The following is a 16,531-nucleotide window of genomic DNA, read 5'->3' on the forward strand; positions in this document are numbered from 1 at the left end:
TCTTTCTCCCGCTCTCTCTCCCACTCAAACACATTCAACACATACAGTAACGTGCTGTCAGCGCTCCTCTGACAATTTTATCAAAAAAATGTATTAAAAAGCTACATGACATTTCTCACTAGCAAGGTAATAATAGCGCTGTTCTTGAAGCAGATAAACGTACAGTTTCGCTATTAGTAGAGACTCTGCTGCCGAACACTGTTGAGAAATGCACAAACTGACTCAGGTAATTCTCTCTCTCTCTCTCTCATGTTCGATAGCGGGGTTTTTTATGTTGCTAAGCAACCACCGAAACAGCTGTCCTGTCAGTCAAGTAAATGTCAAGTCAGCTTTTTATTAACTTTATTTACTGTCTGTTAACATTGTGGTAGTTACGGTCCGTGAAGTCGTTAGCTCCTGGGAACCCACGAGAACACCACAAGTTTATCCTCCATCATCGCACTCTCCGGGCGTTTCAAAGCAACTGTAGCTTTCATCACCACAACGGATGGGCAGCCTCTCCATTCATTCAATTGGACAGTGGAAAAAAATCGCGATGACGTCGGGCGTTTTTTCCGCTCAGAGTTGATTTTTTTTCAGCTACAAATTCGCAGCGGGTGGTAAACGCGAGGCGCAAACAGCGCGCAGTACGTCACGGCAAGAAACGCGTCTGGTGGGATCGGGGCCTTATGGCGTGTTCACACCAAACACGAAGTGTATATTCGCATCGCGGTACTCGCTCTAGATTACTCGCGGGATGTTTTTCGCGTTACTCGCGAATAAAAACATCCCGCGAAAAGGAGTGTGCAACAACAACAACAACACAATTTATTTCTGCCATATTTTTTCCGTCACGTCTGAAATAAATGATATTGCTGCTCTGTACTTGTTGTGGAAGTCCCAAATACGGAGGAAAGCCAAACGCCGACGTGTCTGGGTTCACAGCACCATCCAGAGGCGCACTCAACTCTGTGAATTTCACAACACAACAGTGATAGTAACCGGACGTATCAATGAGCTCTTTGTTGATTGGCTTGCGAAACTAAGCGTCATGTGAATTTTCCGCTCGAGTTGAATTTTTTTAATTTGCACAGAAGACGCGATTGAGGCGATTGAGGCGATTATCGAGCGTTCGTCGCCCAATTTGCGTCTTTGCATTGACATTGTATGTAATCTACTCGTGCAAATAATCAAATTCGCATTTGGTGTGAACACACCATTAGTCTGCTATCAATGGCTAAAGTCTCCTTTACTAGCTCTAAAATTACATTTTGGAATTAACAACAGAGGCTTGAGATGAGATGCGCAAGGAATTGAGCCTGGGTTCTCCCAAGTTTTTTTTTTCTCCATTAGGTCACCCGATGGAGTTTTGAGGTGTGGTACCCGCAGTATAAGCAGAATAATTGGCTGTTGAATTATTTGAAAATTAATGCTGTGCTAATATTAATAGCCTACCAGTGGCTCTGATTGAAACTCCTGAAATCATTCATTAAGAGGTGCGTCCCAATTTATAAAAAAGCCCCCTGAAATACATGGGCTGTTCTTTATTTAGTAGGAGTTAAAAAAAAATAGTTTTTTGTCGTTGATAAAGAAGGTATCTTGCTTCGACCAAAGTGAACACACCTGACGTCATAATTACAACATCCCAATCTGTAAATACGAACGTCCCAAAGCACCGTGGATGTCCGCAAGATGGAGAAGTTACTGGGAGCAATTTCTCTGCTCTATATGATGCCCATGTATCGGGCATTAACACAAAAGTAATGCCTGGAAACCTCCACAAATAATATCACTGTATGTGTGAACAAGCCTTCAGGTGATGTACAGTATTAGTGCAGGAAAAGAGCTGAGCGGGAAAACATACTGATGAATATCTGGGGGGGGGGGGGGGGGGGGGGGGGGAAAGCAAAAGACAACAACCTAAAAAAACTGCTCAGTCCTATTAAGTTTTATAGGGACGCACAGAATGTTTATGGATTGGGTGAAGATATCGTCTGATGAAGGAAATGAGGACAAAGGGCATGTTGAAGGAAGGCAGAAGCACAGTAGGGAGGAGGGCAGTGGGCTCACTTACTGTTTCTAAATGTCTGGGGATATAACTTCAAATGTGATAAAAGACAGGAAAAGAACTCAATTAGCTGTAAAACATCTCTGTGTGAATACAGCGTCTTGACAGTTAAAAATGAAGCAGGGAATCGGTTCATTAGACAGAAGACTGCCCTGTGATGAGCTTTACGCCTCAAGCGATGCATCAACCGACACGTCTCAGAAGGCGATCCTCTCAATTACACCCGTGTTCACTTATGGTTCATCTTAGACCTCACAATCTGCACGAGCCTGATAGAAATACTGGCTTCGAATTAAATCAAAGCAGGGCTGGTTTTAATTCATTTTCATTCAGAATTTAGCATTAACAACTAATAGTAATTACTTCTTATTTCCCTTTCTATCTGCATGGATACTCCACTGAAAAAATGAAACATTAGGGGGCAGTAATGCTCCATATCTGCTTTAAAGCTTCAGTTCTCGTGATCTTATGCACCACAATCACACAAAGCTACATAAATACCAGAACATTATGATTTCATTCAAAATATCTGCTATAATTTAGAAGTATCGTGAATATACACTACCATTTAAAGGTTTTAATGTTTCTGAAAGAAGTATCTTATGCTCATCAAGACTGATTTTATTTTATATATATATATATATTTTTTTACAATTTTACATGTCATTACTCCAGTCTTCAGTGTCACATGATCCTTCAGAAATCAAAATAATATGCTGATTTGGTCGTGTGGGGTCTAAATATGGATTTTGGACTGTCAAAAAATTTGATCCCAGTTCACGTGCATTAGTTCCTAGAATGGGGTCGGGGAATCATCAGGAAATGTTCATATTTGGACAGGAATAAACTATTCCTATAATGGACCCTTGCTGAATAAAATCATTATTATTTAAAAAAAGAATCTTACTGAACCCCAAACTTTTGAACAGTAGCATATAAGTTATTTAAGGAATAACTGGAAAAATAAAGAAAAAAAGAAAAAAGAAAAAGACCCAATATATATGTCCATGATCTGCAGAAAATAGTGGAATTGTGGAAAACATGGAATAGTGCTAAACATCGACCACAACCTAAAGATATGATAGACACCATGATGTATCACAATATTAAAAACTGTGCTTTATTTTTGTCCTTTAGGGACAGTTAGACATTACTATTAGTTGTTAATGCAAAATTATGAATGAAAATGAATTAAAAACAGCCCTGCTTTGGTTTAATGTCAGGCTCGTGCAGATTGTGAGGTCCCTACCACATAGAGTTGAGAATTACCAGTTAAAAAAAAAAAAAAAAATTCTGCAAGAAAAATCCTTTCAGAAAAATTAATAGCTGGTGAAATCCATCGAACATATAAGGATTGAGTAAAATTCAGTAAGATTAGAAATCAAAATACCGATGGTGGTGGTGAACCGCTCCCAATCAATGGGACGTTTTCATAGCGAGGATTTCGTTCATACAGCATGGACTGGTTCCTGCAGGAGAAGAGGAAAGATAAGAGGGTGAAGCATGAGAGAAAACAACAGCTCTCTCTCTCTCACACACACACAAACACACACACACTCACATGTACTCTGGTGTGCTGGATGTGGCCTGCAGCGGAGGGTGAAGGCTGGTCTGGCTGCCCATGCCGCTGCTGTAACTACAGAAACTGTGAACTTGAGCTCGGTTGGGGTTATACGCGCTGATGCGCCTCGAAGGGTTAAATGGGTCATCCTCATCCATATTATCATAATCCCTGTCCCTGAGGAACAACCAGGCACCTGTCAGCGACAACGATCGACGCCATGCACCGCGGTGACACAACAGAAATGGTACCTGATGGCGTAGAGGGTCCAGGCTCGTGGGACGGCACACAGCAGGGCACAGAAGGCACAGGCCGCCAGCAGAGAGAACAGGCACAGATACAGGAGCCCTTCCACACCGTCATAGCAAACGCCCAGAAGAGCCTCCAGATAGTCCTGCACAACCACATGTTAGATCAACATGAGCATATTCATAAGGCGAGACGCCACAGGGGAATGAGAAAAAAAATAAAAAAAAATAACTAATACACTCTAAAAAAAAGGGCTCCCAAAATTTGGGTCAAATATGGACGAACCCAACCATTGGGTTATTTTTTTTGTAAAAAAATTTAACCCAACGGCTGGGTTTGTCCATATTTGACCCAAGAGTGTAGATATCACCATAGTTTCCCAGTTGAATGAGTATGTTAAGAATTGCAAATAATGTTTGCATTACACGTTTTTGTTATGGATATGAATGATGGAAGACCAGGGCGGAGTGCAGTTTACAGTCTTTAATAGATAAAGGAAGATAGTCCTCAATGATGAAACAGAACACAAATCTTAGGCATTAATCAGCGCCAGAACAGAAACTGCCAGATCACTGGATAACGGGTTAACACAATACTCCCACGAGGACGGCGGTCCAGGAACAGCGAGACGCTGAACCAGTCGGGACCAGTGGTGACAGCAGGGAGGATGAAACAGCCGAGAGCAGACGCTGAACAGGTACTCTGCAAACAGGCACAGCTGGATAATACACAGTCTGAAGATAACGAGACTCACAGTAGAGAACAGTCACACTTCTGGCAAATGCCACAGGACAGGACAAGACAAGACGAGAAGTGCGAGCACAGACGTTTCACACGTGAAGACATCGAATAATCCGACAACAAGACAGGGCTAGGAAGAGGGAATAAGAGACTGAGATAATCAAGGGAAAAGAGGGAACAGGTGAGGAGACAGGAACGAAAGGGGAAACAGCTGTAGGGGATAATGAGTGAAGGAGAAGATGAGTGTGCGTGTGATAGTGTGTGTCTGTGTGTGAGTGTGTGTGTGACCACAAGAGGGAGACAGAGAAAGAAGAAAGAGCCCAGGATCATGACAGTACCCCTCTCTCAACGAGCGCCTCCTGGCGCTCCAGAGGAATCCTGGCGAGACCGGAGGAAATCATCGATGAGTGAAGGATCCAGGACGTCCCGGGAGGGAACCCAGCTTCTCTCCTCAGGACCATACCCCTCCCAGTCGACAAGATACTGATGGCCGCGCCCCCGACGGCGCATGTCGAGAATCCGACGAACCCTGTAGATAGGGGTATCATTAACAAGACAAGGAGCGCGAACCGGGCGAGAAGGGGGACGGATAACTGGTTTGACGCAGGAGACATGAAACACGGGATGGACCCGGCGTAGGTTAGACGGGAGGCGAAGCCTTACAGTGACAGGATTCATAACCCTTACAATGCGGAATGGTCCAATAAAACGGGGAGACAGCTTGCGTGATTCGGACTGGAGAGGTAAATTTGAAGTGGATAACCACACTCTCTGACCGCGAACATAGCGAGGGCTTCTAATTCTGCGCCTATTGGCCGCAACTGTCATGCGCCTTCTAGCTCGACAGAGAGCAGACCGCACTCTCTTCCAGGTGCGCTTACAACGGCTAACAAAAGCTTGTACTGACGGAACATTTGACTCAGAGTCTTGGGACTCAAATAACGGAGGTTGATAGCCAAGGCAGCAATGGAAGGGTGAAAGACCGGTGGCCGAGGACGGAAGCGAATTATGAGCGTATTCAGCCCAGGAAAGGTGTTGTGACCAGGATGCGGGATTCTGATGAGTGAGACTGCGAAGGATGCGGGCGACAATCTGATTGGTCCGTTCTGCTTGACCGTTAGTTTGGGGGTGATAACCGGACGAGAGGCTAACGGAAGACCCAATCAGGCGACAAAACTCCTTCCAGAATTGAGAAGAAAATTGGGGGCCTCTATCAGACACGATATCAGTTGGTAAACCATGTAGCTTAAAAACATGATCAACCATGATCTGTGCGGTCTCCTTGGCAGAGGGGAGCTTAGCGAGCGGGACAAAATGGGCCGACTTAGAAAAACGATCTACCACGGTCAATATAACGGTGTTACCCGCCGAGGGAGGGAGCCCGGTGATAAAGTCGAGAGCTAAGTGAGACCACGGACGTGTAGGAACCGGTAACGGACGAAGCAGACCGGCTGGAGGAGAATTGCCAGCCTTAGTCTGCGCGCACGTAACGCAAGAGGCAATAAACCGCCGCACATCTCGTTCCAAAGAGGACCACCAAAAGCGCTGACGGATGAAAGCGAGGGTGCCCCGGACGCCGGGATGGGCAGTCAATTTAGAGGTGTGTCCCCACTGAAGGACAGCACGACGCGCGGATATAGGAACAAAAAGAAGCCCCTTAGGACAATTGCGCGGGACTATGGCTCGAGAAAGAGAACGCTTAACCAGCTTCTCTATTCCCCAGACGGTCGTGCAAACAACGCGACCCGGGGGAATAATCTCCTCAGGTTCAGTCGATGAAGCGGAATCAAAAAGTCGAGACAACGCGTCAGGCTTGACGTTCTTGGACCCCGGGCGATACGAGATGGTAAAATCGAAACGGGTAAAAAACAGGGCCCAGCGGGCTTGACGTGCGTTAAGTCTCTTGGCCTTACGGATATATTCTAGGTTTCGATGATCTGTCCAAACAATAAAAGGAACGGGAGCTCCCTCTAGCCACTGTCGCCATTCGCCTAAAGCTAGACGGATGGCGAGCAATTCGCGGTTGCCCACGTCGTAATTGCGCTCAGCGGGGGAAAGACGGTGAGAAAAAAAAGCGCAGGGATGTATCTTTCCATCAGTGGTGGAACGCTGGGAAAGAACAGCCCCAACGCCCACCTCAGAGGCGTCGACCTCGACTATAAATTGTTTAGTGAAATCAGGAGTGAGGAGGATAGGCGCGGTAGTGAACAGAGACTTCAGAACGTCAAACGCTGTCTGTGTAGATTCTGACCACTTAAACTGAGATTTTACTGAGGTCAGAGCAGTAAGCGGAGCGGCCACTTGACTGAAACCTCGAATAAAACGACGGTAAAAATTTGCAAACCCGAGAAAACGTTGTAACGCGAGGCGAGACTCGGGAACGGGCCAGTCAGTGACCGCCTGAACCTTAGCCGGGTCCATACTGATTCCCTCTGCCGAGATGACCGAACCGAGAAACGTTACTGAGGGGGCGTGGAAAGAGCATTTCTCTGCCTTTACAAAAAGTCGATTCTCAAGAAGGCGCTGAAGGACACGACGAACATGTTGGACGTGCACCTGGAGAGATGGCGAAAAGATCAAAATATCGTCGAGGTAGACAAACACAAAGACGTTGAGCATGTCCCGTAGGACGTCATTGACTAAGGCTTGAAAAACCGCGGGGGCGTTTACTAGTCCGAAAGGAAGGACCCGGTATTCAAAGTGCCCGAGGGGCGTATTAAACGCGGTCTTCCATTCATCCCCCTCCCTTATACGCACCAGGTGATAGGCGTTGCGTAAATCGAGTTTCGTAAAAACCTTTGCTCCCTGCAAGACTTCGAAGGCAGATGACATCAGTGGCAAAGGATAACGATTCTTGACCGTGATATCATTTAACCCCCGATAGTCTATACAGGGACGCAGGGAGCCGTCTTTCTTCTTAACAAAGAAGAAACCGGCTCCCGCAGGAGACGAGGATGGAACGATAGTACCGGCGTTGAGCGAGTCAGAAAGATATGTCTCGAGCGCCTCCCGTTCGGGAGCAGATAACGAGTATAGTCTTCCCCGGGGGGGCGTGGTTCCCGGGAGAAGATCTATACAACAGTCGTACGGACGATTAGGGGGGAGAGAAGCGGCCCGGGAACGGCTGAAAACCTCCCTCAAATCGCGATACTCCTCCGGTACTCCAGACAAATCACCTGGCTCCTCCTGAAAAACAGTTACTGACGAGACAGGGGGCACAGCAGAAGACAAACAATCAACATGACAAGACAATTTCCAAGACAGAATAACTCCATCTGCCCAGTTAAGCTGGGGGTTGTGGAGAACTAACCACGGGTGGCCTAATACCACCGGAGAAAAAGGGGAATGGAAAATAAGAAAAGAAATAGTCTCTCTGTGATTTCCTGAAACAGTAAGAGTCAATGGAGAAGTCCTCTTTTGAACCCTAGGAAGGGAACTACCATCTAGGGCAAACAAGGGGGTGGAGTCTTGTAATTCTATGAGGGGAATACCTTGTTCCAAAGCCCAAGCCTCGTCCACGAAGTTCCCCTCCGCCCCCGAGTCAATCAAGGCAGGGCAAGAAGCTGACGAACCCGGCCAGCGGAGGTGTACGGGAAGGGAAGTGCAGGACTTAGACGGAGAGACCCATGACGTTGCGCTCGTCAGCAACCCTCCGCCTACTGACGAGCGCTGGCTTTTACTGGGCAGCTAGAGACAAAATGATCAGCAGCAGCACAGTACATGCACAGACGATTAGCGATCCTGCGTTGACGCTCCCGTGTGGATATACGAAGTCCTCCAAGTTGCATCGGCTCAGGATCAGCAAAAGATGGTTGTGGTGGCTGTGTTGCCATGGAGGCGGGGAGTAACGTAGCCTCCATTCTGCGAGCCCTTCGTCGCATCTCAAAACGTCTCTCGATGCGGAGAGCCAGGTCGACAAGGGAATCGAAACTGTCAGGAACCTCTCGGACAAAGACCTCATCCTTAACCTCCGGGTTCAGACCCTCGAGAAAGCGGGCGATGAGTGCCGGGTCGTTCCATCCACACGTAGTGGCCAGGGTACGGAACTCAATTGAATAATCGGTGACTGACCTTCTACCCTGGCGTAAGGTGGATAGGAGGCGGGATGCTTCCTCTCCGTGTGCAGACCGATCGAACACTCGGATCATTTCCTCTTTAAAAAGAGAGAACTTGAAAACACAGTCTACCTCTGCCTCCCAGTTTGCCGCCGCCCACTCTCGAGCTCGTCCGTTGAGGAGAGAAATCACATAAGCCACCCTTGAGCGTTCCTGGGCATAAGTAGATGGCTGGAGGGAAAATACAACCTCGCATTGGGTGATGAAAGATCGACACTGTAAGGGCTCACCCGAGTAGCACGGCGGGTTGTTGATACGCGGCTCGGGAGAGTCGCGCTGTCCAGCCGGACCTGTGGCTTCGTGACGGTAGAAATGAAACTGCTGGGTGAGATCCGAGAGCTGAGCAGTTAAGGAATCGACGGCACGTCTTGCGGCGGCTAATTCGTCCTCGTGTTTGCCCAACAGAGCACCCTGGAGCTCGACCGCGCTCAGAAGGGGACTGCCGCTCGCCTGGTCCATCTCTCTGGTCGGATTATTCTGTTATGGATATGAATGATGGAAGACCAGGGCGGAGTGCAGTTTACAGTCTTTAATAGATAAAGGAAGATAGTCCTCAATGATGAAACAGAACACAAATCTTAGGCATTAATCAGCGCCAGAACAGAAACTGCCAGATCACTGGATAACGGGTTAACACAATACTCCCACGAGGACGGCGGTCCAGGAACAGCGAGACGCTGAACCAGTCGGGACCAGTGGTGACAGCAGGGAGGATGAAACAGCCGAGAGCAGACGCTGAACAGGTACTCTGCAAACAGGCACAGCTGGATAATACACAGTCTGAAGATAACGAGACTCACAGTAGAGAACAGTCACACTTCTGGCAAATGCCACAGGACAGGACAAGACAAGACGAGAAGTGCGAGCACAGACGTTTCACACGTGAAGACATCGAATAATCCGACAACAAGACAGGGCTAGGAAGAGGGAATAAGAGACTGAGATAATCAAGGGAAAAGAGGGAACAGGTGAGGAGACAGGAACGAAAGGGGAAACAGCTGTAGGGGATAATGAGTGAAGGAGAAGATGAGTGTGCGTGTGATAGTGTGTGTCTGTGTGTGAGTGTGTGTGTGACCACAAGAGGGAGACAGAGAAAGAAGAAAGAGCCCAGGATCATGACAGTTTTCTGAAATGTTATGTTTAAATATGCAAATGTGGCATTGTCTAATTAAATACGCACTCGTTTGGATACATTTCCACAACAGAAGTCTGATCATTGGATAAAGCCAGGTTGATAAGTTAGAGTCAAAGGTTTTTACAGAGAGCATTTTGGATATCTCTTTTTATTACTCTTAAAAAAAAATAAAAAAAACATTTCCCCATGTTTTTAGGAATAAAATCAAGCAAATTATATGTAAACACTCCGTAAACACCTTCAGAATATAGACAAGAATAAAACAGTACATTCTGGTGAATGTAAGTGATAGAGAAAAATATCTCTCTTTTGAGAAAACAGCCTTTAAGTAGTTTGACTTTTCGAACAAAATAATTTTTTGGGGAAAAACAAAACTGCCCCATTGCTTATTAATATCTGAAAGTCTTTTGTCTGTAAAATTAAAGACAAGTGGTGCAACCAACAAGCAAAAAAAAAAAAAAAAAGACATATGCCAAGGTCATTATACATTTCTAAAAATATATGATAATTTAATTATGAAAAGGCAAGGTTAATTGAGGTTATAAAATGTCATGTGGTGCGACTCCCCAAACACATGATGTATGATTTATTCATTCATGATATTTGTAAAAACAAAAATGTTTTCAAAAATAATAATTAAGATGTGTACACTTGCATGCATTCAAGGTGTAATGAAAACATGCTTTTAAAAGTCATATATTTTTTTAATAATGTTTGTATTATGGTATTTGTAAATAAATATTATTTGTATTATGGTATATGGTATAAAAATATTTTATCAATAAGTTATGACAACATTTGTTTTTACACTGCTTTAACTCATAAAGTTAGTTTGATGTAATTTAAGTTGAAATGACTTAAAATCCAAGATTATTGTACTTACTGTAAAAATGTAAGGCAGAAACTTTTTTTTACAGTGTAAAAGTCTGACTATTCCAGACTAACAAACTGTTAAACAATTCTCACTTTATGAAGACTACGGCAGTCCAGCGAGGCGGTGAGCTGGTGCAAATTGAACTCTGAGGAGTTCAAGAGACGTTGAATTCCAAGAAGATCTTTCTGAAATGATTCACACAGGAGAAATGAATCATGTTTGGAGAAAAAGGAGGTACAGAATGTGCTTATTTCATCTATCTTCGACCCGCACTCTCACCTCTGCAGTCGGAAACACAGGGAGAGAAAACCGCAGCAAACCTTGCACCTGTATCTGCATGGTGGTCAGAGACCTCTGGAAGATGGTTAGAGACTGCAGCACAGAAACAACAGCAAAACATGTGAGCTAAAGGATTACTATTTACTACACAGACATGCCATAGGTTATGCTAATGCTAATGCTAATGCAACGACTAGTAAAAGGCCATAAATCCCTGCCGAGAATATGTATTTACATCTGGATTAACGCTCATTAAAGGGCTTAAATTTGGGTAATGGTTACATCTGCCTTATATTTGCTTCGTGACTTCCCCTCAGAACATTTACTGTAATAGATGATCATCCAAAACAGGAGCTTAACCAGCACAGAATAAATGTCTAAATCAGTGGAAAAGCTTTCGCAGGATTCCCACAGGCGACGCGAGAAAGCCAGACAAATCTAATTACCCCAAAACTACAGACAAAGGAGACCCTCTTTGATCAAAGTTTATTTTCATATCGCCTATTCATAATTGAATTAGCCACGCAGATTTTTCCCCCCCACATAAACGCTATAATGGCTTTAACACGGGTATTCGCTTCAATTAGAGGTCAAATGAATCTGTAAGCTCCGTTAATTGCTTGTGTCAGGAATCCAGGGAGGAATTGAATGGTTTACCTGCTGGAACGGATTGGGAAGACTCTGGCTGCAGTACAGGTAGTAGTGCACTATATCTGCAGGGGACACACAAGCAAAGTCAACATTCAGGGGCCCCGAGTCACAAAAACCTTTCTTAAGAAAGAAGTTAGGAGATTTATTCAAATAAAGTGTAAGAAGTTCGTAAGGATGAAAGTGCAATTCTTGACAGGTTCTTTAAAAATAATACATAATAATATACGGTTCTTGCAGATTAACTTTTGAGCACTCTGTGTCGCGGTTTTTAATGCACTGTGTATTTGAAATATTTTGAAAAGCCCGTCTAAAGATTGCGTGGTATATGTAGGATTCATTTGCACTCCGTCTTTATTCATATTTCTTGCGCTCTCTCATAAGTGCTGAATGTGCCTAAAATTTTTTGTAATTCTAAAATTAAGAACGAGGTCCCTATCTGACTCGTCGTGACTGATCATTGTTTACGTTATCGAATATGGCGTCACTTTAAGAGTACTCGTGCACATCTCTAGTAATATGTATTATATGTAGCCAATGGGTGTGATTGATTTCTGGCATTTATTTACTTGTCCCTTGAAACAGTTAAGTAAGGGCTTACAGTAAATTCTGATGTAATTGCACTAAACACTGTATAGCACAATTCTATATAAAACAATAGTGGATTTAAAATCAAAATACTTTGGTCAGCTCAAGAATAATTTATGCAATTTTATATTATTTATGTCTATCCTTGTATTGTTCAACCAGTCGAGGTTGATATGGTATTAAGAAAGTAATAAGTAATGCGATACTTCTTAGAGAGAGTACAGTAATCTAACTACAGAGTTGAAGATGTAATTAGTAGGTAGTAATAATAACTTTTTAGAGTAACGTATATCATAACACTAGCTACATACAGTGGTTGGGTAATGCTTAATATTTGAAACAACGTGATCAAATATTTACACATCTTAGCTTAATGGAAGCTTGTTTCCACCACAGAATAAAACATTTTAAAAGATAATTGCTACTTTTTATCTCACAATTGCAAGTTTACATCTCGCAATTCTGAGAAATAAAGTCAGAATTGCATGATATAAATTCGCAATTGCGTGTTATAAAGTCAGAAATGCGTGATATAAAGTCAGAATTACGTGTTATAAAGTCAGAATTGCGTGAAATAAAGTCGCAATTGCGTGTCATAAAGTCAGAATTGCGTGATATAAAGTCAGAATTGCGTGTTATAAAGTCAGAATTGCGTGAAATAAAGTCGCAATTGCGTGACAAAGTCAGAATTGCGTGATATAAAGTCGCAATTGCTTGTTATAAAGTCAGAATTGCATGATATAAAGTCACAATTGCGTGTTATAAAGTCAGAATTGCGTGATATAAAGTCTCAATTGCGAGATATAAACAATTGCGAGAAATAAACTTGCAATTCTGACTTTTTTCTCGCAATTCCAAGTTTATACCTCTCAATTCTGACATATTTTGTCAGAATTGCGAGTTATAAAGTCCAAATTTAAGGAAAAAAGACTGACTTTTTTCCTCAGAATTGCGAGTTTGTATCTCACAATTCTGACTTTATATCTCCCGATTGCGTTATAAGAAAAGCAGAATAAGAAAAAAGTCAGAATTGCGACTTTATATCACGGAATTCTGACATTATATCACGCAATTCAGAGATAAATAGTCAGAATTGTGAGATAAAAAGTTGCAATTACTGTTTTTTTTTTTTTTTTTTGTGAAAATACAAGCTTCCAAAGTTTTAAGAAAGTTGGAAGCTTATCCTATCATTTTTACGATTATTTACAATGATTTTGAAGAACGTTGTATTTGGGAATTTAACCTCCAATTAGGCTTTGTCTTTAGAACAACGTTAAGAAAAAGAAAAGTACATTCTCAAGTATTGTTTTTGGGAACACAAAATATTCTGAACCTCTGAATTTACTGTGTAATTGGACTGAAATTGAACTGGCAAAATTTGGAAACCATCATGTTATGACTTCAATCATGAGAACATTACAATATGACCACCCAAATACTAGAACTATTCAGTATATAGCCACCATCATGCAAATTACATGTAGATGTAAATTACTAGTATGGACAATCTCTGTTCACATCTTCAGCAGGACTATGGCATGTTCAGAAGACTGATCACATGGTGATCACATGACAGGTGATCAGAGACCCTGGGCATCTTTCTTCTGGTGTTTTTCAGAGTCAGTAGAAAGGTCTCTCTCTTTAGTGTCCTACATCGTAACGAAGTCTTCCGCCTGTAAACTATTAGTGTCTAATGGACTGTTCCACTAGTGCATGTGCAGTAATGGTTTTTGCTTCATTGTACACACATGAAAAACGTTGTTTAAACCCTTTCAAATAAAGATCTGTAAAGCTTTTTTTGGATTTTACAAAATTATATTTTAAAATACAGTATCCTGAAAATGGGAAAAAACAGCGTTTATAATAAATCCAATGGCATACAAGTAGATGAATATGCCTTTAAAAAGATCTGGTTCGTGGAAAGGACACCGGCATATGAAGTAATGAAATATGACTTACCTTCACTTAAGGAGTCTTTGGTTTGATTGACAATGAACTTGTCAGGAGAGACACAAAAGTCACTGGTGCCCTAGAACAGAACAAATAAGAAATTTGCATGGAGAATTCAAGGCCACAAATCATTTTGTGGATGTTATTGCAGCGTTCACACATATTGGGTTGTGATATTTGCAAGAGTAGACATCGGAAAAACATAAGGAGAGCAGCAGCTTTTGTTTCCGCTCTGACATACAAGTCTAGAAGTGGGAGAAATCGGCGACAAAGTTTAAATCCCGTCTGGCTAGTGCGCTTCCCATAATGTTTACGCATTAGGTCAGTAGGCAGAGAGTAGGCGGTCTTTAAAGCAATCCGGTAAAATGTGTTTTCGACTAGGTCTGGAAGTGGTCGACTGTGACAAGCTCAAAATGTTTAGACCCCGTTTACACCTGTGTTTAGCGTCGTCCACCTGTGATATGATCGACCAAAATGCATCTTAACACCGGGTGTAAACAGGGCCTAAGACCTTTGCTGAATGTCAGGACCATATGAGCTGTTCACAGGGGATAATCCTATCGGGAGGATCTGTGGATGGCCAAGCTTGAATTAGTGGGCGTCAGCGACAAGAACGGACCGAACCTTTACCTGAAACTTTCTTAAGGGAAAATGTCATAAATATTGTTTCCAATTAAATTGTTGTGCGCTTTGAAATTTCGGAGCTTTGTCAGAGGGGAGAATTAATTCATGCATTGTGATCTGGACGGCACATACTGGACGGCAAAACCAACCAGATTTTAATTTTAGCATTAGGCTTAGCGCGGGCATTGGGGCTTGAACAACAATATTATTAATCATTTCCTCTGTAAAGTTAGGGTTGGGGTAACGACTAGGGGTGTTTGTTGGACCAGAACATAGTCATTCCAGGACCAATATAAAATACATCCAACTTAGCAAATCCAAATTCATTGCGTATTTTAGATGTTAGATTACATTAATGTGGGAACTCAGTAATCATTTGAATAATCGGTAAATCAATAAGAAATCAATAAATCAATTACAAAACATAAATAACTTATCAACTAAACCAATCATGATGAGATATCTAGACATGAGGATAAGTAAATAATTTAATACTCAAAAATAAGAATTTAATAAAAACATTGATAATTTGAAAACCATTTAATTTGCAATTCTTAAAGTCCCCCTGTGGTGAAAATCAAGCTTTTATTGTTGTTTATATGTCCTTGTGGTGTTTTTAATATGAATGTGCACATGGTTTGTCTTAAAGCATAAGTCAACACCATTGTTGAGTATTTTGGCCTTAAAACGGCAGTGAATCAAAGACAGTCTCAAAAATGCGGTTTGAAATCGCTGGTGTTTCTGTGTCGTCACAAACTGCCTTGTAACCAATCAGGTCAACGTGTGGATCTCTGAGCTGGTGCGAGTGAGTGGAGGCGGGGCTCATTTGCATATTCACTGAACCACGTAAACTACATGAGGCAAGGGTGTAGAGTTACACTCAAGCCATTTTAAGGCATGAAGAATTGTTTTTTTTTCAAGATTTTTTTTTTAAAATTAGGGCGGGGGGAATTAACGCGTTAATCTTTGAGATTCATTTGAGATGTTTAACGCGTAAAAAAAAAAAAAACACGCAATTGACGCAACACTTTTTTTGCCTGGTTTTAACGACTTCCTGTTGTGGCTGCTATTGTAAGTGTGCCGAACCAAGTCACCCTGTCATGGTGGAGAAGGACAAGGATGAAATTTGTGGAGGAATGTTTGCATTTAAAAAGTTGCCTGATGGCACGTTTGACAAAACAAAGATGCTGTGTACAATTAGCAAAGCTGAATTCAAACACCATAGAAGCTGGTCAGTAATGGCATTTTCGGTTTTTGAAAAAAGAACAAGGCCGAAAATATAAGCCGAATATATGCCGCCTCGCCCCTCCGTGTTCTGCGATCAGGTTTCACGAGCGGGTCTTTTCCGCTCCATGTGGTGCACCCCACTCTCCGTTCCGTGTGTGTGTGTGTGTGTGTGTGGGCGCGCTGCTGCGCTCTCGGCTCAATGTTCTGCTCCGTGTGTAAAATGACCTGCTCTGATCATATGGTGATAATAGCTTTGTAGGACTATACTTTATTTGGATAATTACAAAAAAATAAAAAATTATGTTAAATCTGATTATGTTGCAAGGAACTGAATGAAGGATAATATATTGATATGTTTAATATTATTTTAATATAGGGCTATTTTCAGTTCCTTTTTTTTCTGTTGTTTAATTTAATTAGGTGAATCTACGTTTAAATATTAATGATTACAAGCTTGGGGGAAATGCAATTCATTGCAATTAATTACAGCAAA

General features: G+C 42.5%; 1 protein-coding gene across 2 annotated transcripts in view; it reads right to left on the minus strand.

Moving 5' to 3' along the window:
* The window catches only part of ttyh2l (tweety homolog 2, like), a 47,650-nt gene that overhangs the window by 2,603 nt on the left and 28,516 nt on the right, over positions 1–16,531 (minus strand). The window contains exons 7-14 of one of the 2 annotated variants that reach the window (XM_079611152.1): positions 14,197–14,266; positions 11,659–11,714; positions 11,002–11,094; positions 10,815–10,907; positions 3,860–4,002; positions 3,609–3,785; positions 3,438–3,516; positions 2,054–2,078 (exon numbers count right to left, since the gene is read on the minus strand). In XM_079611152.1, coding sequence (XP_079467278.1) covers positions 2,054–2,078; positions 3,438–3,516; positions 3,609–3,785; positions 3,860–4,002; positions 10,815–10,907; positions 11,002–11,094; positions 11,659–11,714; positions 14,197–14,266 — 736 coding nt within the window. The remainder of the gene's footprint in view (positions 1–2,053; positions 2,079–3,437; positions 3,517–3,608; positions 3,786–3,859; positions 4,003–10,814; positions 10,908–11,001; positions 11,095–11,658; positions 11,715–14,196; positions 14,267–16,531) is intronic. The other variant, XM_079611151.1, reaches the window with a different exon arrangement.

This window comes from Phoxinus phoxinus (genome assembly GCF_949152265.1).
Source record: "Phoxinus phoxinus genome assembly, chromosome: 1".
Classification (NCBI taxonomy): domain Eukaryota; kingdom Metazoa; phylum Chordata; class Actinopteri; order Cypriniformes; family Leuciscidae; genus Phoxinus; species Phoxinus phoxinus.